This window comes from Vombatus ursinus, unplaced genomic scaffold (assembly GCF_900497805.2).
Source record: "Vombatus ursinus unplaced genomic scaffold, bare-nosed wombat genome assembly UNPS02015024.1, whole genome shotgun sequence".
Taxonomy (NCBI): Eukaryota; Metazoa; Chordata; class Mammalia; order Diprotodontia; family Vombatidae; genus Vombatus; species Vombatus ursinus.
The window spans coordinates 728926-751834 of record NW_020954802.1 but is presented as its reverse complement, the minus strand read 5'-3'; the positions used below and the strand labels follow the sequence as shown (position 1 = coordinate 751834).

Here is a 22909-nt window from a genome sequence, read left to right as displayed (position 1 = left end):
TCTTCAACCGGGAGGACTCCCCACTACGCAGGGGACTGTGGGCCTGAAGCCAGACCTACATTAACTCAGGGGAGGGGGCTTCTGAAATATCCTCCTCAAACCCCAGGCTAGGATTCTGAAAATATTTTGCCACAGAAACATTCTTACTCATTGTAGTTAAGGTCCAGTTACTATCAGTACAATAATATTTTTCAAGTATATTATTAAAGAGACTGCTGTGGGAATCTTATATTATTTCACTGAAATGTCTTCCAAGTTCTAAACAACTTACTTACAAACTTTCTTTTTCTTTTGGCTAGGCAATGGGGTTAAGTGACTTGCCCAGGGTCACACAGCTAGTAAGTATTATGTGTCTGAGGCCGAATTTGAACTCAGGTCCTCCTGAATCCAGCGCCGGTGCTCTATCCACTGTGCCACCTAGTTGCCCCATATTTCTCACAAATTTTCAAAACAAAACTTTCTGTAAGCCAGGGATTGACTGTATTTTAAGGAGCTAGGGAAGTATGTCATATTCTAGAAATATTTCTGTTCAAAATAGCTTAAATAAAAAAAAAATTTAGTAAGCTTCAAAGGAGTAAGTCCATATTCTCCTCAAAAGAGAAATGAAGAGGCAACTCGCCCCCTTTTTCGCAAAGGTGGAAGACTAAGGGTATGGAATACGGCTTGCCATAGAATGAGCTGTTCAATGTGTTGGTTAGTTTTGCTAAACTTTTATCCCCTTCCTTTTTATTCTTTCTTATAAGGAATGATTCTCTGGAAGGGATATACTGGGAAATAGAAGTGATGTAAAAATAAAAGATATTAATAAAAAGTTAAACAAAGAACAACAAAAAAAAGGAATTGGCTTTAGTTGTCTGGGAAACTTATTTATTACTCAGGGGACTACCTAGGATTGTCAAGGGTTAAGTAGTTCTACGATATCTTTTCCTTCTGAATCCTCATTGAGTTGCTTGAGCTTCTTCTGGTACTTGCCATATCTTGCTTTGAACTATAATTATTTGTGTATTTGCCCCTCCCCGGATAAACTCCCTGAATGAAAGGATTTGTGTCTTACTCATTTTTATATCCTCTGAAACACCTCACCAAAGAGCTTTCTTTGGGTAGGTATTCAACAAAAAGCTGTCATGGTGAACTGAATAAATGAGTTATTGCTCTACATAACAGTAATAAGAGGCAGCACGGTAGAGTAGAAAGAGCACTGGATTGGGATTCTGGAAAAACCAAATTGTGACACTAGCTAGGGGGATAACAGCCAAGTCACTTAAGTTCTAGGAGCCTCAGTTTCCTCATCTATAAAAATGGAGTATCTACCTTGTGGGGCTGTAAAGATCAAATGAGATAAATGAATAGACAATATTTCATAAAAGTTCAAGTGCTATATAAATTTCGATTATTTATTATTATTATTCTATGAGAGGCAGTCATGGCTTAGTGGATAGAGAGGTGGCCTTGGAGCCAGGAAGACTTGTGTTCCAGTCCTGCCTCTGACACATACTGGTTGGGTGTCCTTAGGAAAGTCACTTAATTGACCTTAGCCTCAGTTTCCTTTAAAATGGGAATAATAGTTACCTACCTCAGGTTTGTTGTGAGGATCAAATGAGGTAATATACATTAAAGCACTTTGCCAACCTGAAAGTGCTGAATATATGCTAGCTTTTATCATTATTATGTATTATTATTATTATGAGAAGCAGCCAAGGACTAGTGGATAGAAAGCTGGTCTTGGAGGCAGGGGGATCTATCCCAGTCCCATATCTAAGACCCTGGACAAGTCATTTAACCTTTCACTGCTCTAGGCAATTCAGTCTTCCAGAACTAGAAGAAGAAAATGGAGTTAAATATACAAGAAAATCTATGGCTAAAGTTGAAAGTGTTTACAAATTAGTATCTACCTTTGTGTTTTAGTAATAATGTATCTTGAACATTTTGTTTTTAAGATTCAAGGTTTTGTAGGGTTTCAGTCATCATTATCATCAATGATTACCATAGAAGACTGTAGCTATAGAGGATGAAGAAAATTGGGCTGGGCATGTACTGACCCTATAAGTTAGTCTCTTAAATCCCTGAAGAAAGATGGTTTTCTTGTCAGTTGCCTCTTTCCCCTAAAAGAAAAAATTCCCATTAAAGATTCCAGTAAATCAAATTTCTACTGTATTATTAGTTGAATTTTTTTAAACGGGGAATCTGAGGTAGAACCAGTTGAAGCAATCTTTGCAATTAGACTTTCTTAATCAACATATGCAGTACAAATGCCCTTTGGGATGATGTTTTCCATTTCTGCGCTGACTTTACTCATCCTATCCCCTGCTAGACACTTTAAATTCTTCACTAGAGTTTGAATGAGCCTTCCTTTGGTGATCTGGTTCAGCTGGGCATCCAGCCATCTGCAAGAAGTTCCCTCCAATTTTCTTCAGGGAAATTATCCTGGAGTCCACAGTTACGACATATCACTTCTACTGCTGGAATGCCCCTTTATTTCAGGTTCTTGGATTTCACCCCACCTTCACACTTCCCTTCCTGTAGTTTTCCATGCCCAAATATATGTCATTATTTCTGGATTACCAACTCTTCTGTTTTCTAACTTCCCAGAAGCACTTAGTCTCAAGTCATCCTCTCATTTTAGCAGATGAAAGGGCCTCAACCTAAAGATCTAGTCCTTACTAAAGGTACAGTCCCTAGAACACCCATAGACATCATACAAGGTGAGGATGGCCTTAGAGGCTGAGGACCAAACCAGACTCCTGGGACAAGTGAGGTTAAACCTGAAGTTCTAGGGATGAAAGGGGTGGGAGGAACGGTAAGGATAATACTGGGATGTCCCTGAAGCCCCCAACTGTTCATTCCCCAAATCCAAGCTTGCCTGCTGGTAATGAAACTCCGAGATACAGCTGAGAACTGAACTCAGGTATGCAGTGTTTTTCCTATTCCTTTGCTGCTGCAGTAATCAAATGGGGCATCCTAGGACCCCTAGGTACAAAGAGAAAAGTGAGAGAAAAGTTCTGACTTGGCAACTGTTGGTTATGGCAGGTGTGGGGGGCAGAGGGCATAGTGCCTGGAATCTTGGATGATGGATTTAGAGCTTGAATCAAAGTTATCACGAGTAATCTAGTTCAACTCCCTCATTTTCCACAAGCACCAATCAGAAATCAAATAATTGCTTATTTTCGAGGCATGCAGCATCTGTGGAAGCAGCCTCCTGCCTCCTAGGTCAGTGCTCTTTCCACTAGTGCATCCTGTCTTCAAAAGCTTATTCAAATTGAGGCTGCTTCTAACCCGCCTCACTAGCTCAGACTCCTCCACTTCTCTCATGGACCACTGGAGTCTCCCAACGACTTTCTCAGCCTTTAATCTTTGATCCATTCTTCGCCCAGCAACCAAAATGGTCATTTCTATGTCAACATTTAGTGACTGTTTTACTTTGGGGCTCAAAGAACCTCGCCTCCCTACTGGCTGGCAGTCAAGGCTTTCCCCAAACCTTTGCCCCATCGGGACCTCCCGGCGGCAGCGGAGCCCCCATTGGTCCCCACAGGCCGGTTTGCAATCACTTTTCTCCTGGAGACTGAGCCGCCCCAAGTCCGGATGGACGGCACCCCGGGGCGGGGGGGGGTGACCTCGGGCGATTGGGGGGGGCCTCAAGTAAACGGGACGGGGTGAGGCTAAGCCCAGCGGCGGGGAGAGGGGGGCGGTGCGCGCACTCCACTTAACTGAAGGGGTCTTACGTCAGTGAGCGGGCGAGCTACCCCAAAACCCCAGTTAATCGAAGGAGGTGGCTACCTCAGTCAGTGGGGCGGGGCTTTCCCAGGTCCGAGAGTGGGCTTCAGTTAACGCGGGGGAGGGGGGGAGATTACGTCAGTCAGTCGACCGGCTGTAGCTAACGGGTGGGGGCACGATTTTTCAGGAGGTTACCCTTAGCGAGGGGGCAGGGGTTAGGCCGGGAGGAGGGTGCTGTCCGCTGCAGCCTGGAAGGGGCGCCCTCGAGGGCCCGGAGGCTGAGGCGGCCCAAGCTTACCTCAGTGGGGCTCCGGCTCTTTGGGCCCGCGATAGGCGGAACCCACCTCAGTCCAAAGAGGGGGGAGGAGGAGGTGGTGGCAGCCAACATAGCCCCCACGGGCCAACCTCTTGCGTTTAACTTTTACACACCTCTCAAAGAGGAGCGGTCTCAGGAAGGGCAGCCGAACAATTCTTCGGCGCCCGACCTGACCACCTAACTCCTGGAAAGCAACTCCAGTTTGAAGTTCGAATTCGAAAATTGTTACATTTTGGGGCCACGCACGCGCAGAACCCGGGTGGGGGGGAGAACCATTGTTGCTAGGTAAAGTTGGCAGGGGGAAGGGTTGTTGCTAGGAGAAGAGAAAATGGCGCCTGAGGCTGAAGGAGAACGGAGATTTGCTGAGTGCTTGTGAGGAGAAATTCCTGAGAATGCTCCCCCCGCCCCCACAGCTTATGAAGGAGAGGGAGCAGCCCAACGGACGTGAACTAGACATAGTCCGAGACCTGGACTGCATCCTACTCCCTATGTGCCCCTCCCCATCCGCCAACATCCGGGGCCCGCGCCGCCATTTTTGTTCCGGTGAAGGGAAGAGAGTTAGAGAAGATGGCGGCTAGCCGCTTACTGCATCCGCGCCCCCCCCATTTAGTTGGCGCGCAGGAATTCAGCTGCAGCCTTCTCCACGAGACTCTACTCCTTCTTTTTAGTGCCCTGGTATAGAAATAAATGGCCCGGAGCCCGTCAGAATGAGGCAGCCTCGACGTTCACTATTGGGGCTCCCAGTAAAATGGCCAGTGGGCTGAAGGGGGCGGGAAAGAAGAGAATGGACAGGGCTCCAAGACCACCATTTTCTTCCCTAAAAGGGGAAATCCAGGGTTCGTAAGGCGTGGCGGGAAGGGAGGAGTAACGGTCGCGCACCCTTCGGCAGCCCCAATCTTTGTTGGCAGCGAAGGAAGGCGGGGGCAGGGGGGAAGGCCGGCCCTAGGGAGTGGCCAAAATGGCGGCTCTCTGTTAAGAGGCGTGAGAAGTAGCCAATAAGCCGGCCGCCCTTCCGGCCTCCGCCAGGTCTCTGCTTAGGGGGACGAGCTCTGTCGCCGAAATCAGGCGCAAGGACGGGCGGCGTGGCATCCGCTTCGGCCATCTTCAGCCGCAGTGGCGCTGAGGTGCTCCACATGGGCAGCTACCCGCCATCTTTGTTTTGAAGAGCTAAAATGGCGGCTCCCAGGCAACCGAGGTTACGTCCATATCAGATTGCAGCCCATTTCTTCGGCTCCACCCGCCCCCGCCTCAGAATTTGGGTATAAAGTAATGAAGTCCCTCTATGTGGGAAGGTGGTGACACGTATGTCTCAATCGCATGCTCGGCTCCATCCTGAGCAGCCTTGGCAACGGCAGCTAGGGATGCCACATCCTGGCACTTGCACCAGCGCAGCCATGTTTGTTTTCAAATGAACCCATATCACACCCGCTTTCCTTCCCACAAACTTGACCACCCTCATCCGGGTAGTTCCATCTCTGCCATGTTTGTTTTGAGAAACGGAAAAAAAAAATATGGCAGCTCCCAGCTACAAGGCACGACTCCAAATCTGCATTGCGTGTGGCACTTAACTAACCCTGACCCCCTTGTTTCTAAGTCGCCTGCTCAACGCCCAGTGTCTTTTAACACATTTCATAAGCCGACTGGCCGCGTCGAGATTTTTCGCTAAACTTTTCTACTAGTGTTCATCCGGGTACTCCGGAGCCGCGCGCGCGCACGCACACACACAGACACACACACAGACACACACACACACACACACACAGCGCCACTCCCCCGCCCCGGCCCATCGCCATCTTTCTAGTGTTGATGGAGGAAACTACTTACTGTCGCTATGGGGGAGAGGGGCGGGGCCAAAATGGCGACTCCCAGGGAGGAGGGATGACATGGATCCATAAGGGCCCTGAAGGGGAGGAGCGGATAAAACATTGCTAGCTTCGAAAAGTCCGCTGAGGAATTACCTAAAGATTTAGGGTTGCCGGTCCCTTTAAGGGCCCTAGAGGGGAGGGAGGAACGAGGGCTGGGGGAGTGACGTTCCTCAAGCCCCGCCCTCCCGACCAGCCGCCGTCGCCATGTTTAGTTGTTGCTTCTCCACTCAAGATGGCGGCTCCCAGGGAGGAGGCATGAGCGCCCTGAGTCTACCGCTTTCTGTGCCGTACAGCTGCTACCTTCGGGCTTAACTTCAGCGCTCTGCAGGGCGCAGAGAGGGGAGCAGGGGATCCTCGCGAAGGAGGAAGCGGCATTGCCGTTGTCTTTCTTTTGCTTTGCTGCTGCGGAAACTGAGCCGGGAGGAGAGCAGGGGGAAAGGAGGAGCCGGTCCCAAGATGGCGGCTCCCAGGGCAGTGGCGGCGGCCTGAGCTGCAGGGCTGGGCTGGGCTAGGCTGGGGGTGCCAAGTGGCCGCCTCAGGCTCCGCGCGCACACGGGCCAGAAGGTCCGGAGAGCTCGTGGCTGCCCCAGTGGTCGCCCTCAGGCTTAGGTCAGGGTTGTAGCGTAGGCGATTGCGTCAGGGAGCCCGAAGCGGGCGCGGGGCCGGCGGCCAGGGGAACCGTCCCAAGATGGCGGCTCCCAGCAGCGCGCTCTGAGCGTCAGAGGCGCCCGCGGGAGCAGGGCTCGGCGCGTCCTGTCGGCTGCAGCGCCCGCCCGGGGAGCCGAGCAGCCAGTGCAGCTCAGGGGGAGGCGGGCTGCCGGGGCTCGGCCATTTCCGGCGGAGGAGGGCTCAGCCCGAGGAAGGGAGGCGAGAGCGCGGCTGCACAAGATGGCGGCTCCCAGGGCTGGCCTGTGAGGCGGAGTCGCCGGCCGGGCCACTGGGGCCTCGGAGCCGAGGCGGACGCGCTCTCCGGGGGCCGGGGCTGTTGCTGCCGCCGTCGCTGCTGCTATTGCTGCCGCCACTATTGCTGAGGGCGTCGCGATTGCTGGGAGAACGGGGAGTCGGGCTTGAGTACGGGGGGTGAGTAAGATGGCGGCCTCCATAGAGACGGCCGTTGCCGTGTGAGTGGCTTCGCTGGCCAGCCAGCGTTCCTTCTCGGGGCCCCGAGCTCCGCGGCGCCTGCCGGACTGAGACTGCTAACTTTTCCACCGCCTCCACCCGACTCGAGCACCCCTACCCTTTCTCTCCGGTGTGCCTGCCCCTGTCCCGGGCCATGGCTTCGGGCCTGCAGCCCGCGGCGGCCTCCGCCTCTGTCGCCTCCGCCTCCGCCTCCTCCTCCTCTGCAGCCGCCGGCAGCTCAGTGGCTCAGCTCCTGCAGCCGCGCTGGAAGCGCGTGGTGGGTTGGTCGGGACCGGTCCCGCGACCCCGCCACGGCCACCGCGCCGTGGCCATCAAGGAGCTCATCGTGGTGTTTGGTGGCGGCAACGAGGGGATCGTGGACGAGTTGCACGTGTATAACACGGGTGAGTGCGCCCTGGGGCTGGGGGAGACGCGGGGTAGCGTGGCGGGGCCGGGCTGCCCGGCTGCTGCTGTTGCCGCCGCTGCCGAGCGCCCGGCTTCCTTCCCGCTCCCGCCCCCTCCGCCTTAACCCTGTCCTTCCCCTGTAGGCGAGAGTGCGCCTGGGCTGCGGGGAGGAGGCGGGAGCCGGAGCTGGGGCGACAGCGGGACTGGTGGGGCTGATGTGTCCCGGGAGCCGGGGGTGAGCGCGGGCGCGAAAGCCGCTGCTTTTTTTTTCCCGCCTCTGAACTCTTGCTGCTGCTGCTGCCGCTGCTGCTACTGCTGCTACTGCTACTACCGCCACTACCGCCGCCGCCCCCTTTTTATCTGTCTTGTCTGGCTTACTCGTGTAACAGTGACAGCCGCCGCCGCCTCCCCCCCCCCCACAGGGACACACACGCTTTCCATGCCCTGGGCCTGGGGGGGCGGGAGAGCAGTGACGTTGGGCAGGTGCAGTTCTGCTGTGGGGCTCAGCCCTGGAAGGGCCGCGAAAGGCGGGAGCCTCAGCTCCTGGCCACTTTTTCGGGGTAGCTTTCCTTGCTCAGCACCACTTTCCTGCAGTTGCTTGGACTGCTGGGGATAGCCATTTGCTAACCGGAGATCTGTTGCTCCAAAAGGCTGAACTCAGGTTGGTGGGTAAATGTTGTGAGGGTGTACATTTTGGCTCAATAATTAAAGTCGCAGTGGCACTAGCTGTCCAGAAAATGGGCCTCCCATTACTGTGCAAGCAAAAGTCCATAACAGGGAGCCTCCACTTGGCTTACTAGTTATTTCCTACAGCCCTATCTTTGGAACCCCTTTGAGGTTTAAATAATGGTATTCCATACTGTGGGAAAACTTAATTTTGCCATCAGGCGTCTTGTACCTCTGCATTGGGGTGGGGGAGCAATTCGTGGTTATATTTTCCTACCTCTGATGTGTCCAGATTAGGGCCCGAGTGTATCCTTCCAGCCCCCTAGTTTATTCTTAAACAAGGCAGGATTGACATCTCTGGCCCAAAAGCTGAGAGCTTTTCTTCAAAGCTGGGTATGTCCTTCCTGCCACTTGGACTGATTTAATTGGAATTCACCTACGTGAAAGGACTGCTTAACACGTAGGATAGCTTCGAGCCAAAAGTTGGGGGTCAGAATGTGCAAAACCTCTGTGTATTAAGACAAGCTGTAAGCTTTGCAGAAGACAGTGGGTGGAGTTTTATGGGGTATAGGATGAACAATGCTTAAGGACTAAGAAGAGCAAAGAAAGGGAAGGCTGGCTCCACTGTCCCTTTTTGGAAAATGTGCTTCATGTTAATTGGTGTGGAACTAGGTTAAAATGCACACAGAGAGGAATTGATCCCACTTTTTTTTTTTTAAACCAACTTAGAAATAAAACTTTTTAACCATGTTCCTTGAGCCTATCTTGTTAACAACAAAGCCTGTAATGTGCCATGGCACAAATGGGTGGTCAGGCCTGGCAAGAAATGGGTTTGGGAATATCTTTGTGTCTGGGTTTTAGGGGTGCTCTGAGGACAAACCCTCTCCTTTTTTGAACTACCTGATGATGCTCTGATGCCCAGCTGCCTTTGCTGCCAATGTACAATTGACTGGCAGACACTCAAATGCCCTGTTACTCTGTGTGCCTGGCATCATTGCCACAAGTGCTGGCTTTGGTTCGAGGGGGAGCTAAGAGGAAGAGGTTTTTGAGCTAGGCTACCAAGACTGCTAAATAGGCAGCATAGTTAGAGTGCCAGACTTAGGAAGACCTCGTTTCATATCTTGCTTCTGACCTGTGATCCTGGGCAAGCCCTCCAACCTCTGGGAACCTTACTTTCCTCATCTGTAAAGTGAATAACACCTGTGACACTTAACCTCCCTGAGCAGCTGTAGAGTCAAATGAGATAATGTTTTGAAGTTCATGTTCCCTCTGGCTCTCTCTGTCCCCCCTTCTTCCCTCTCTTACTCTCCTCTCTCAATTTCTATCTCTCATCCCCACCTGACCATACACACACCCCTAGCTATCATTGATACTATTCAGGTTCTTGCCCCATATTATAGGGCAGTTCTTTGGTTTTACTTAGGCATTCTCCCCTGCCAGTGTCAACTTTCTCTCTCTCTCTCTCTTTGAGGCAATGGGGTAAAGTGACTTGCCCACGGTCACACAGGTAGGAAGTGTCAAGTGTCTGAGGCCAGATTGGAACTTGGATCTTCCTGAATCCAGGGCCAGAGCTCTATCCACTGCGCCATCTAGCTGCCCTAATGTCAGCTTTTCAAGTGGAGATTGCTTAAGTTTTTGGTTCCTCTTCCGCAGCATCTCTGCACACTCCCTGGAGAAAGGGACCTTTGTTTCAGGGGACAGGGTGCAGTACAAACCCAGTTGAAGTTAGAGGAAATAGTGGAGCAAAATGAGATAGAAAGAAAATCAACTTCTCAAGTACCAGGCCTGTTTCAGATATGACTTCTGAACAGTGAACAGTTCTGGAAATCCTATTCAAATGAAGTCTGGAGCAGCCTCCCTAACATCCAAGCTCTCTTCTAGAAAGTCAGATGGGAACCTAATTAAGATGGTTCCAAAACCAATGCTCACCCCTTTCTGGGCCTCCTGGAAAGTGTGCATTTTCATCAACATCTAAAAATGGGACACTTGTCTAGGGTCTTGGGGGCTTTTTAGGTTAGATACAGGCCTTGCCCCTCTGGAAGTTCCAAAGTGAGACAAAAAATGAGCATTGCTAGGCATGTAGGGCCTGTAAGTGCATTATTAACACACACAATCTTTGGGTACCCTAGCACTTGAATGTATTAGCTTTTGCATTTGATTATCTTTTCCATATATTGTCATAGAATGTTAGACCCTCTGATCATTTGAAAAAGGTGGAAACTGCCAGGGAAGAGAAGGTATTTACTCTTTCACATAAGGACTAACTAACTTCATGCAGGGCTAGTTCTGAGGAAATTGGAAAATTAAATAAGAGTAAACCCACATAAATCATCAGCATTTCTGTTGCTAACAAAACCCAGCAGCAAGAGATAGAAAGAAATTCCATTTAAAATAACTGTAAACAATATAAAATACTTGGGAGTTACCTGCCAAGACAAACTCAGGAACTAGATAAACACAATCACAAAATACTTTTCACAGAAATAAAGTCAGATCTAAAGAATTGGAAATTGGAGAATTAAGATGATAATAGGAGTTCATGCTTATCACTGGAGTGTTTCACCCATGAGGTGATAGATACAATAAGTATCTAGGTACAATAGAGATACAATCTCTATTTGAAATGTGTGGAAACCAGGTATAAGGAGGCCAAAGGAGTTGACAGGAGGTGTTAAGAGGTAGGATTTGAACCCAGGGCTCTCCTATTCAGTGCCTAGTACTCTTTCAGCATGCGCTGCTGCTGCTTCTCCTTCTCCAGATGGTCATTGATTTTGCATATTTGAAAAGGCTTCCTGCAGATGACAGAGCAAACTGCTTCTCCAACCGGGACTGGTAGGCAGCAGTGATAAGGAGTGAGCTCTCTGTTTCTGCAGGTATCAGAGCAGAAGCTGGATGATACTCTGCCAGAAAATTGATGAATGACCTGTTAGATTAAACTGTAGCATTTTTCAAGATCCCTGCCAAGCCTAAATCTATCATTCAGTGCTTCAATGTGTGGTACCTATGGGGTATTTATTTTCAACCTAATAGGTACACTTGAGGACTGGCTAGCTCGGTGCATTGGTTGACACTTTTAAAAAAAAAAAATCTATGTTGAATTGGAGGTAAATGAAAGGAGCATGATGCTGCCACATCTCAGTCTGGCCCAGTTAGTTTTGCTATTTCCTAGTCACAAATTACATCCCTAGCTGATCATTCCAAAGTTGTGTGGAATCACTTGAAAGCTTGGACGCTATTATTAAAAAATAAGTTGAAACACGTGTCCTCCTGGTGATAGGTCAGTAGTGGATGACACCTTGTTTGATATGGGGACGGTAGTATATGCCATTCTGGCCAGTCTGACCTGGGGAAGACATCTGTCCCCTTCCCCCCCCCTTTCCCCAGCTATCAAATGTATAGGGTCCCGAGGTTCCTTGTAGCTCTGAGACCTAGATGATTGATAGCTTCCTGCTTTCATTCTGATCAGCACCAGAAAGTCAGTGTTTTGGACCTCATAGGGTGGGCCTATTTATTCTCTTTCAGCCAAGGGTGGGTGAAATTGCTTTGACTTGTTATTTACAGATTGTTTTATACCTGCTTTTATTGTTTGGCTCACCTACCTAGAAGATTGTCGGAATTTGCCTGGTAGCTTTAGCATTTGTGGCTGTCTGGGACAGGGGTGGATTTGTTCTGTGAAGTTTGAATTCAGTCAGAGGGCCAAACTTGAGGACCTAGAGAGCCACATGTGTGGCCTTGAGGCTGCAGGTTCTCCACTCCTGCAGACCTGGGAAATATAGGGAGAGGAGGTGTGTTGGGCCAAGAAGATGAGAAAAATGTTAATATAGATGTAAGCTGGTAGAAAGACTAATTAATGTAAGGGGGGGCTGTTACCCAGCATGCAATAAGGGGTATGTAAACAAGTCCAACTGAAGCTATTTGGTTTGGAGGAGTTATGCTCACCCAGCTGCTTCCCCCATTCCCGGTGAATTTGCAATAGTTCAAGATGGCTGCAACTTTGAAAATCTAAGTGATGTCCTGAAGACTGCCTATTTTTAAAATAAAGTTGAGATGTTTGTGTGTGCTTCCTGAGACAGCCCTTGCACAGAGACTTTACACTGGACCTTTCTTACTTCAGTCAGATATTCTTCTTGTGCTTCTATTTCCTGAATCTTGTCAGAAACTTCTTTAGGAAAAAGGAGGGAGAATACTTCTCCAAAATCTCTTCCTCCACCCTCCCATGGTAAGCTATCAGATATAGGTTATACATGTGCAATCATGTAAAACATCTCCATATTAGTCATTTTGTACAAGAAAGCTTGAAAAAAAAAATGAAAGTGAAAAATAGTTTGCTTCAGTCTGTATCCAAACAATATCAGTTCTTTCTCTGGAGGAGGATAGCATGCTTCATCATGAGTCCTTTGGAATTTTCTTAGATCATTGTATTGCTGAGAATAGCTATGTCATTCACAATTCTTCATCTTTCAATATTGCTGTGTACAATGTTCTCCTGGTTCTGCTTGCTTCACTTTGCATCATTTCATGTAAGTCTTTACAGTTTTTCAGAAACCATCCTGCTTGTCATTTCTTGTAGCACAATGATATTCCATTACAATCATATACCACAGCTTGTTTAGCCATTCTCCAATTGATGGGCATCCTCTCAATTTCCAATTCTTTGCCACCACAAAAAAAGCTGCTATAAATATTTTTGTACATGTGGGTCTTCTTCCCATTTGTATGATCTCTTTGGGGATACAGCCCTAGCAGTGGCACTGCTGGGGTATGCACATTTTTACAGCCCTTTGGGCATAGTTCCAAATTGCTCTCCAGAATGGTTGGATCAGTTCATGACTCCACCAGCAGTGCTTTAGTGTCCCAGTTTTCCCACATCCCCTCCAACATTTATCATTTTCCTTTTTTGTCCTATTAGCCAGTCAGATAGGTGTGAGGTGGTACCTCAGAGTTGTTTTAATTTGCATTTCTATTAGAGGGATGGGGGGGTGGGGTGAAGCACTGCCTAAGAAAAGGAGTTGTTTGGGTAGAGACAGCACAGGTGGTGAAGTGGAGACCTTGTGGTAACTCCTAGTGAGGCTGCTGGAATCAGGTCATGACCATGGGCTTCTTGATCCCACCAACCCCAGCTTTCACAGCCACAGTCAGAAAAGAGCAGTTTGTATGTGACTCAAAGCAGCAGCTTCAATCTCACTGTCTGTTTACTCTACCTTTGAACATTAATTCAAGGGCTAAGGATGGAACACTTTATTTCTTTTGTGAAGCAGTTAAATGTGGTTCACCCTGGCTCTTTGTACCTTTCCCCTCCCACCCCCAACTGGAAGCCATATAAGCTTTCAAAGATGTTTGGCTGACCTGTCATGGTGTTGGTCTCTCTGACAAGGTGGGATGATGAAGCTCCTCCAGGCCTTTCTCCATGGTCCCTGCTGATCTCACTGGTTTATTGGTGCTCTGGGTAGTAGGGTGCAAGCTAGGCTGCTCTGGTGGTGGTGTGGGGAGATCCCACTGGGTATTCCTCATAACGAGGGGATGGGGCTGGTTCCTTAGATGTGTGTACGAGCATACAAACGGTCATGAAACACATACACACACACACACACATGATGGGAAGTGGTTTGTGGTGTTTTGTCACCACTGAACAGTCACTCTGCTCTTGTGAGGAGTTGATTAGTCCTTTACTCAGCCTCAAAAAAAACAAGCTCTCCACTTAATTTCCCCCTTTTCTTCCATTTGCTTAGATTCCTGACTGAATCCCTGGAAAAGAAGCAGTCTGCCTCCCCTTGTGCTCAGCAGATGTGCTGACACCATTAAAGGGACACCATTGATTAGCTGAGCATCTCTGCCTCATGACAGGGGAGAAGACTCTTTAGCTTCCAAGTACAAAGGAGTTAGGCCCTGAGTACTCAAATTAGGCAGCAAGTGTTTTTAAATGCCTACTATGTGCCAAGCACTGTGCTAAGCACTAAGGATACAAAGAAAGACCAAAATAGCCCCTGCCCTCTTGGAGCTCACATTCTAGTGGGAGCAGGGAACAACATAGAAATATTGAAGAAGGTAATCACTTCTAGCTTCTGGAGCCTGGGAAAGGCTTCTTGTAGTGGGAGGATTTGGGGTTACCAAAGTCAAAAGGGGGAGGGGAGGAAGGAGAGCATTGCAGGCATGGGGGACGGCCAGAGAAAAGGCATGGACACAGGAGCTGGAGTGCTGTGTTTGAGGGACTGCAAGGAGGCCAGTCTAGCTAGATAGAGAGGGTGTCGAAGGGAGATTGAAAAGGTAAGGAAGAGCTTTAAAGGCTGAGCAGCAGAGTTTCTATTGGTGGTGTGAAGGGGATTAGGATTCTTACATAAAAATCTAATCTATTAGTATATTCATCACACATATATCTAGTATTATGAAAATCCCAGTTCCCAACCCAATCCTATTCCCTTCACAGTGGCGATAGGGTACTATTGGATCTCATTGAGTGGGGATGGCAGAGTCCAAGCTAACTTGAGAAAAATCACTTAATAGCCAAGTAGAAGCTGGATTGGCGTGTTGAAAGACTTGAGGCAAGACAGTTACTGCAGTAGTCTAGGTGAGAAGAGAGGACGATCTGAGCTAGGCTTCTGGTTGTAGATGAGTGGAAAAGAGATGCATTCAATAAAGGTCTTTAGATAGAAAGGACAAGATTTGGCAACAGATTGAATATATGGGGTGAATGGGAGAGCAACTTTAAGGTTGACACTGAAATTTCAAGCCTGTGTGGATGGTGAGGCCCTCCGGGGGATGGGTTCTATTGGGCAGAGTATTGAACATTATAGCAAGATAAATAGCCAGTGGTAATCCAGTGGAGAACAGGAGAGATTCAAGGAAGAGGATTCCCAAAATCAGGTTATGTTGCTCAGTAGCTTTCTTCTTACAAGGAACTTGGCATGAAACAAAGTCATTATCAAGGCAGAACTAGCTGGGTATTGGAGGAGAGGGGTGTGTGTGTGTTGGGGGGGAGGTGTTCACTACTTCAAGACTCTGAGTGGGAGGAGTCCAAGCTGACCACCGAACTACCACCACCACTCTCCACCACCCCCGAAATCTGTAGTGTAGCAACATCTTCCTATGTGGTTTATGAGGTCAAACAAGGGCTTAGTGGCGGAATGGTTTTAATGCCTTGATAAATAAGGGACAGAGAAGAAATGGTAGGATCTTCAGCCTCTGTCCCCAGCCCAAAGTCTTTCCTGAGCAGTTCTGACTGTTCGCTTCTTTCCAGCAACCAACCAATGGTTCATCCCCGCGGTTCGAGGGGACATCCCTCCAGGCTGTGCAGCCTATGGCTTTGTGTGTGATGGGACTCGCCTGCTGGTGTTTGGTGGGATGGTGGAATATGGGAAGTACAGCAACGACCTCTACGAGTTGCAGGTAACAGCCCGGCCTAGGAATCTCTGGGACCAGTCGTCTACCTCAAAGGTTGGGAGGACTCTGGGGCGTGTAGGAGCTAACTTTCTCAAACATAGCAAGTAGGTGGCACAAGTAGGGAGGCTCTAAAAACATGATGAACCAATGTTCCTTGGCTAGCTCGGCTCGCCACTGCTTCCTCTCAATCGAATGAGGGCCTCCTTGGCGGGGTGCAGGGCCCCAGAGTCTCCCTGCTCTGACAAGCAGTTGGCTGTTGGTTTTCCCCGGGGGCTACACCCTCTCTATCATGCTTCTCCTCCAGGCTCTGACCATTTCTTCAGCAGGACTTGATAACCCTTTGTCCTCTGGTTACAGGCAAGCAGGTGGGAGTGGAAAAGGCTTAAAGCAAAAGCCCCCAAAAATGGGCCTCCTCCATGCCCTCGGCTTGGGCACAGCTTTTCTCTCGTGGGCAACAAATGCTACCTGTTTGGGGGTTTGGCTAACGACAGTGAGGATCCCAAGAACAACATTCCGAGGTGAGGCTATTTCCCTTTGGCCACAGAATCCTCTTGAGTCAAGGCTCCAAGGCCCCATGGTCCCAGACATCAGGCCAGGAGCCTCAGTTGGTGAGGAAAGACCTCAATTGAGATGTAGTGACTAGGCTAGGATTTCTTAAGGATCTCTCCTCCAGCTGCCTTGGCACAGTGTCTTTGTTCTAATACCTAGACACTCACCTTTCAGAGCTTGAGAATCATGGAACAGCTGAATCATGATTCGAAGCTATGAAGTGAGGAGGTGGGCCAGATCTTGGAACGTCCCTTTCACCTCTGACCTGTGTGAATTGACAATCTAGCCTGGGGAAATAGAATTTCAGGGATGCACCCCCTCCCCACACCCCCATAGAGCTCTAGTTTGCCTTCATGCTTAGCCTTGGCTGCCTGCAAGTGTGGTATTTTCCAGGGCCTTAGGCCAAGAGGCCTTCCTGTCTGGAGATGTTCTTGTCTCACTCTGTACAATGCCTAGCTCTGTGTGTCAGAGGGGCAGAAAGCTACCTGGGGCTTCAGCTCATTTCGGGAAATTGATGTGGGACCCTTCTCAGGGAGAAGGTGGAAGGGGAAATAGGAGTGAACTTGGACATCTGGCTTTTCATAATTCTCTGTGCAGCCAGATCTGTTCTAGAAATATCTGGCCTGTAAAACCTACCACCTAGGTGTAAGTATCAGGGAATGTTGCAACTTGATAGAACTGCTCTCTTTTTTAGGTACTTGAATGACCTATACATCCTGGAGTTACGACCAGGCTCCGGCGTGGTAGCCTGGGACATCCCCATCACTTATGGGGTCCTGCCACCCCCCAGGGAGTCCCACACGGCTGTGGTCTATACAGAAAAGGACAACAAGAAATCCAAGCTGGTTATCTATGGGGGAATGAGTGGCTGTAGGCTTGGGGACCTCTGGACCTTAGATATTGGTAAGGATCTAGAAGGAAGAGTTGGCTTATAGCTAGTGTCTAGCATCTCTGAAATGTAAGAGGCAAGACTTTAGGGCAAACAAAAGTATGTCTTCATTCTCTTTTGCTGTCTTGGGCAGAACTTCTCTGAATGGTTGTTTGTGTTTTTGTGTGGTGGCCCTTATCCAGTCAGTCATGCTTAGAACAAAGATTTCTAGCACTTCCTGAGGTCAAAGAGCAAGCTTTTCTACCTGCCCATTGCACATCTGCCTAAAGAGGCTTCTCTGATGCTGCTGACTAACTTTCTCGCTTCTGGGAGAGAGCAGTGTCAGAAGGAAGAGGGCTGGCTTCATGCTGGCCTGTTGGCTTATGTGGGATCAGCTTGAGGTCGGGAGAGAATGTACATAGATCGGGGCCTTCCCGTGCTGTCCACCCCACCATCAGAACTGTGGTCACTTAACGTGCAGCTGTGCCTAGAGAAGGCCAGCTGAGCCAGGAAGGAGCTTGGAGACTAGGCTGGGGGGAAGGGGGGGGGTGAGGGCGGTATCCTTGAGAAAAAAATACTTAATGGGGCAAGGGAATGCCAGTCCTTCTCTTTGAAGGGCTGGCATGTAAAAGAGAGGGAATAGCTTTGGGTTGCCAAAAAAAATTTTTTTTAAAGCAGATTTCAGTTTAAACTGAGAGTTTTCTCAAAACTAGAACTGGCCAGCAGCAGAATTTGGGTGGGTAGTAAGTTTCCCATCAATCCAGTTGTTCAAGTAGAAGTGAGACAACCAGTTAGGGGTGCTATGGAAGGAGTTCTGCAATGGATGGGAGACTGGACCAGGTAATATCTATTGATTCTGCATTCAGTGTTCTCCTCCCCACAGAGAGTGTCACTCTGGGCCAGCAGGGCTCCCTGTAGATTAAGTACATGTTGTTAGAAGTTGGTAGAAAATTGAACTCTCTCTTGTGTGTACAGAGACCCTGACCTGGAATAAACCTACTCTCAGTGGGGTGGCTCCTCTCCCTCGAAGTCTTCACTCTGCCACCACCATAGGAAACAAGTGAGTCAATCATCTTCCCCACTGTCAATTCCTTCCCTTTTATGCCTTGTTAGCCCACTGTCCCAGCAGACCCTGAAGGCCAAGGACAAGTTCATTCAGTGAGCAGCTTCCCAAGGCTATTGGTTCAGTGTTTGGGGAGTTGTAGGATTGTATCGCCATGGGATCCCATGTCTTTCCAGAAGGGGGCGTGCTTGGGCCCAGGCTTTCAGAAAAAGTGAATGCCCCACTTACTGAAATACTTAAAGTGAACTCAAACAAAGAGTTGTCATATGCACTGAGAAATGAAAACCAACAAGCCCATTACTGGGTCATCAAGGCAATAGTGAGGCCAGAGCCTAAGAGAAGCAAATAGCTTAGGGTAATGACGTGGGAGTCAAGAGTCCCAAGTTCTAACCAGGCAGTGAGACCGTGGACAAGTACCAATGTCTCTGGACCCAGTTCTGTTGCCCATAAAATAAAGAGGTTGAACTTAACTATCTCAGGTCACTTCTGGCTTTAATGTTTTGTGTTCCTATAAAAAGACAGGGAGAGAGGTAGAGAAGCTATGCAGTGTCATGTATAGTGGACTGGCCTTGGAGTCAGGAAGACCTGGGTTCAAATCCCACCTCTGACACATTCTGACTTTGTGGCCTTGGGCAGGTCACTTCATCTCTGTGTGCCTCGCCCAATTCACTGAGACCCTAAGTTGCAGACTAGCTGCATTGGTAAGAGTTTTCCCACTGAAAGGTTCCCTATCCCAAATAGAATCACCACCCCAGACAAAAAGGAGCTTGATTCCTCTCTGGAGAGGGGGTTAGTTGGGGAGAAAAGTGGTCAGTAGGGAGCTGTCAGGATGCCCTGCCTAGATCAGAGGCCTTGCGCTCAGTCTTGAGTTGGCAAATTAGGGAACAAGCCTACAGAACTACCAGCAGGGTGCTACCTAAAGACCTTTGCTCCAGCCCCGGGCCCTCTGGCCAAATGGACTCAGAAGGAATTCAAAAATGGAGGGGATTGGCACTATTGTCAGGAAGCAAAGTGAATAAGTGTGTTCATAGGAATTCAGTGAGGAGCTTTAAAATTCCAGTAAAAGACTCAGGCCCAGAGTTGAGGAGGAGCTGAGAACTCGGCGCTAGGAGGCAGGCTGAAGGCTTTGCCCTGGGAGAGGCTGGCAGCCCATCACCTGCATGTCCTGTCCTCCTTCCTCCAGAATGTATGTGTTTGGTGGCTGGGTTCCTCTTGTTATGGATGACGTCAAAGTGGCCACACATGAGAAGGAGTGGAAGTGCACCAACACACTGGCCTGTCTCAACTTGGGTATGGCTCCTAGGCTGGTGGGCTCAACCTTCACCCAGGGAGGGCAGAAGTAAGAACACCCTCCCTTTTCCCCATCCACATTGGGCAGGGGGCAATGTAGGGCCTGGGTCCAGCAAGACAGTCAGACCCTGTTTCCCCCAGAACCAGTCCTGAATTCTGCTGCAGAAATTCACAAGTCTTAGAGTCTAATGCACACTGATGGTTTCCTCATCCTTCCCTCCCCTGCCCCAGACACCATGGCATGGGAGGCTATTCTGATGGACACACTGGAGGACAACATCCCCCGGGCTCGAGCTGGGCACTGTGCCGTGGCCATTAATACCCGGCTCTATATCTGGAGTGGGCGAGATGGTTACCGAAAGGCATGGAATAACCAAGTCTGCTGTAAGGACCTCTGGTACCTAGAGACAGGTAAGATGACTTTCTGCAGCAAGCCAGACTAGGCAGGCCCAAGGGCACAGACAACAGCTCCTGCTTCACCGGAGGCATTCCACTCAGTGCCTTCTGATATGTTTGCATTTACAGAAAAGCCTCCTGCCCCATCCCGGGTGCAGCTGGTCCGAGCCAACACCAACTCCCTGGAGGTGAGCTGGGGAGCAGTGCCAACAGCTGATAGCTATCTCCTGCAGCTCCAGAAGTATGACATTCCTGCTGCTGCTGCTGCTGCCACCTCACCTGCAGCCAACCCAGTTCCATCTGTGCCTATCAATCCCCCCAAGAGCCCTGCCCCAGCTGCAGCAGCCCCTGCCGTGCAGCCACTGGCCCAGGTTGGCATTACACTGCTCCCACAGGCAGCTGCAACCCCCCCAACCACCACCACCACCATCCAGGTCTTGCCGACAGTGCCTGGCAGCCCCATCCCTGTGCCCACCACAGGTCGGACTCAAGGTGAGCCATATGGCCACATGTTGAGCTGGCCTCTGCCTGGTTGGGGAGACCAAGGGAAGGGTCTAAGGGAGACCTGACTCTGTGGACAACTGAAATTTGTATTCTTACCAGAGGATGGGTCGCTTAGTCGGATCTTAAACTGTGTAAGCATTGTGTGAAAGGAGGAAGTGGTCCAGTCTCTGCCCCGAGGGTGATTCCAGTCTGACAATGGCACAAACAAAACCAAGCACCCAACTAGGAACAGTGGCCTAGAGCTTTAGCCATCCAGGGGGGCAGTGACACAGGGGCACAGCTTGCTTGGTGGGTTCAGCTTACGGAGACTCCAGGAAGGGGCCTCTGCTTTGCAGTCGTGCAGTGGGCGTGCTCTTCTGAAATCCAGCATACCAACCCTCCTTTGTTGGCAGGTGTCCCTGCAGTTCTCAAAGTGACCGGCCCCCAGGCTACAGCAGGAACTCCCCTGGTCACTGTTCGACCAGCCAACCAACCTGGAAAAGCTCCAGTTACTGTGACTTCGCTGCCTGCTGGTGTCCGAATGGTTGTGCCGACACAAAGTGCCCAGGGGACAGTGAGTTGATGCCCAGTTGGCTTTGCCATGGAAGGATATTGGAGAGAGATCCTCTGTTGCCCTTGGAGGAGAACACAGATGGAAACTAAGAGTCTTTCTGGGACTTGGGAGGAATGGCTTGTGCCCTTGGAGGAGAACACGAAAAGAAACTAAAAGCCTTTGCAGACCTTGGGAGGAATGGCTTGTATCTGATTGAACGGTTCTTGAGAATACAAATAGGGGAGTTTGATGATTTAAAAATCTTGTAGCCAGAGAAACTTGGGAGTCCATCCTAGCCTTTGAAATGTTACTTCGAGGTCAGGAGAATGGCATAGCAGCCATGATGCAGATCATTGGGCTCCTCCCCTTGCTCCTGGTTGTGTTAAGGGGAGAAAGGAGAAGGAGATTCTAGCAGGTAGCTCTTTTACTGAGGGCCGATTGAAATACAAGAAAATGGCCTGTAGGTCTTAGACCCATAGGCCCAGAAGGCAAGGCAAAGCAAGTTGGGACAACTCGAACTCAGGACTCCAGCCCAAGCCAGATCTTCCTTTTTGCTTCTCTTTTTTTTTTTTTTTAGGTGATTGGCAGCAACCCTCAGATGAGTGGAATGGCAGCCCTGGCCGCAGCAGCTGCAGCCACCCAGAAGATCCCTCCTTCCTCAGCTCCCACAGTACTGAGTGTCCCTGCAGGGACCACCATTGTTAAAACAGTAGCAGTGTCTCCTGGCACCACCACACTTCCAGCCACAGTGAAAGTGGCCTCCTCGCCAGTCATGGTAAGCCCTCATCTGCCTCTGAAGGCAAGAAACCTTGTGTCTGCTCACTCTTCTGGGTGGAAGTAAGATTTTCCAGGCACCACAGTGAATCCTCCAGGCTTAGGAAAAGGAAGCAAAAGCCCCCAGTGTTGTTCTCAGGGGTTCTGAAGGAGAACAACAGGCCTTAGTGAGCAGAATAAAGTTTGTGATCTGAGATCTGGGAGAACTTCTAAATTGGGGGTGTGGGAGTTTCTACCACATGGAGTAACTTAGGTCTAGTCCTTCCCTAGGATTCAGGGAATCCTAGACTGAACTCTTCCCCCAAACTATGGTAGCCATGACCACTTGATCAATACGTCTGCCTTCCTTCCACCAAAACCATTCATTGTGAATTAGCCACAAAGGCCAGAACTTTAGAGCTCTTATAGCATAACATCTGGAGCTCTTATTTTTAATTTTTTTTTTTGAGTCCACTCAGATATTATCTACCTATAAAATCAGTGCTTCACACTGTTTCTATTCCCCTCAGGTGAGCAACCCAGCCACCCGGATGCTAAAGACGGCAGCAGCCCAAGTGGGCACATCAGTGTCCTCAGCTGCTAACACTCCCACCCGTCCTATCATCACAGTCCACAAGTCTGGCACTGTGACTGTGGCCCAGCAAGCCCAGGTGGTGACCACCGTGGTTGGTGGGGTCACCAAAACCATCACTCTGGTGAAGAGCCCCATCTCTGTCCCAGGGGGCAGTGCACTGGTGAGTAGCAAGCGTCAGTGGGCCAGTGTCCAGACTGAATTCCCAATCAGGTGCTCAGGACCTGGGTCAGCCTGACTGTAGCTAGTTGGAACCTTAGAGGTGTATTCTGGGAAAATCCTCACTGCAACTACCACTTGGTTTCTAGTGAAGCCTCTGCCCTATTTGTCCTGACTTTTTTTTTTTTAATCTTTTTAAAAATTAGATTTTATTTTTTTCAATTAACAAAAATATATATATATAAGCAGAACAAATGCCCGAATTGGCCATGTCCAAAATCTCTATCTCATCTCCTCTTTACTTTACAGATTTCTAATCTGGGCAAAGTGATGTCAGTTGTTCAGACCAAACCGGTTCAGACCTCAGCAGTCACAGGCCAGGCTTCTACTGGCCCTGTGACTCAGATCATCCAGGTAAAAGACCCAGCCTAGGGTAGCGATGGAGGAGATGGGGTGATGGGTTCATCCTTGTAAAAGTAATTTTGCAAAAGGATCATAATGGGCACCTTTCCAGATTTGTGGCACTTCCCTAGTAAGTGATTTAAAAGAGATTTCTTTTACTAGGACTAATTATCAAGATTTGAGTATTTGCTATGGAAACAAGGGGGTGGGAGGGGGGGGTAAGAGGCAAGGAGTATAAGGAGGCAAGTGTCTGCCCTGGAGTAGCTCAGGGGAGAGACAAGGCTGGTGGGGGTGGATGCTAAGTGCCATGTGAACTAAGATCAGTGAAACTTGTTTCTTCCC

The 22909-nt window shown here is 49.4% G+C and overlaps 2 protein-coding genes across 8 annotated transcripts in view; one reads left to right on the top strand and one right to left on the bottom strand.

Moving 5' to 3' along the window:
• Positions 1-6552, bottom strand: part of TMEM187 (transmembrane protein 187) — a 12480-nt gene extending 5928 nt beyond the window's left edge. The window contains exons 1-3 of one of the 7 annotated variants that reach the window (XM_027845825.1): positions 4010-4094; positions 2861-2967; positions 2040-2102 (exon numbers count right to left, since the gene is read on the bottom strand). Coding sequence is in view for 4 of the 7 variants with exons in the window: in XM_027845820.1 (XP_027701621.1) it covers positions 2040-2102; positions 5852-5953 (165 nt within the window). In the remaining 3 variants the exon portion in view is untranslated. Of the gene's footprint in view, positions 1-2039; positions 2103-2860; positions 2968-4009; positions 4270-5851 lie in introns of those variants that run through there. The other 6 variants (XM_027845820.1, XM_027845822.1, XM_027845826.1 and 3 more) reach the window with 6 other exon arrangements.
• A 613-nt stretch (positions 6553-7165) lies between these two features.
• Positions 7166-22909, top strand: part of HCFC1 (host cell factor C1) — a 29164-nt gene continuing 13420 nt past the window's right edge. The window contains exons 1-12 of the mRNA XM_027845805.1: positions 7166-7415; positions 15317-15465; positions 15817-15977; positions 16703-16911; positions 17852-17936; positions 19123-19229; positions 19461-19640; positions 19755-20117; positions 20522-20682; positions 21239-21436; positions 21945-22169; positions 22475-22579. Coding sequence (XP_027701606.1) covers positions 7166-7415; positions 15317-15465; positions 15817-15977; positions 16703-16911; positions 17852-17936; positions 19123-19229; positions 19461-19640; positions 19755-20117; positions 20522-20682; positions 21239-21436; positions 21945-22169; positions 22475-22579 — 2193 coding nt within the window. The remainder of the gene's footprint in view (positions 7416-15316; positions 15466-15816; positions 15978-16702; positions 16912-17851; positions 17937-19122; positions 19230-19460; positions 19641-19754; positions 20118-20521; positions 20683-21238; positions 21437-21944; positions 22170-22474; positions 22580-22909) is intronic.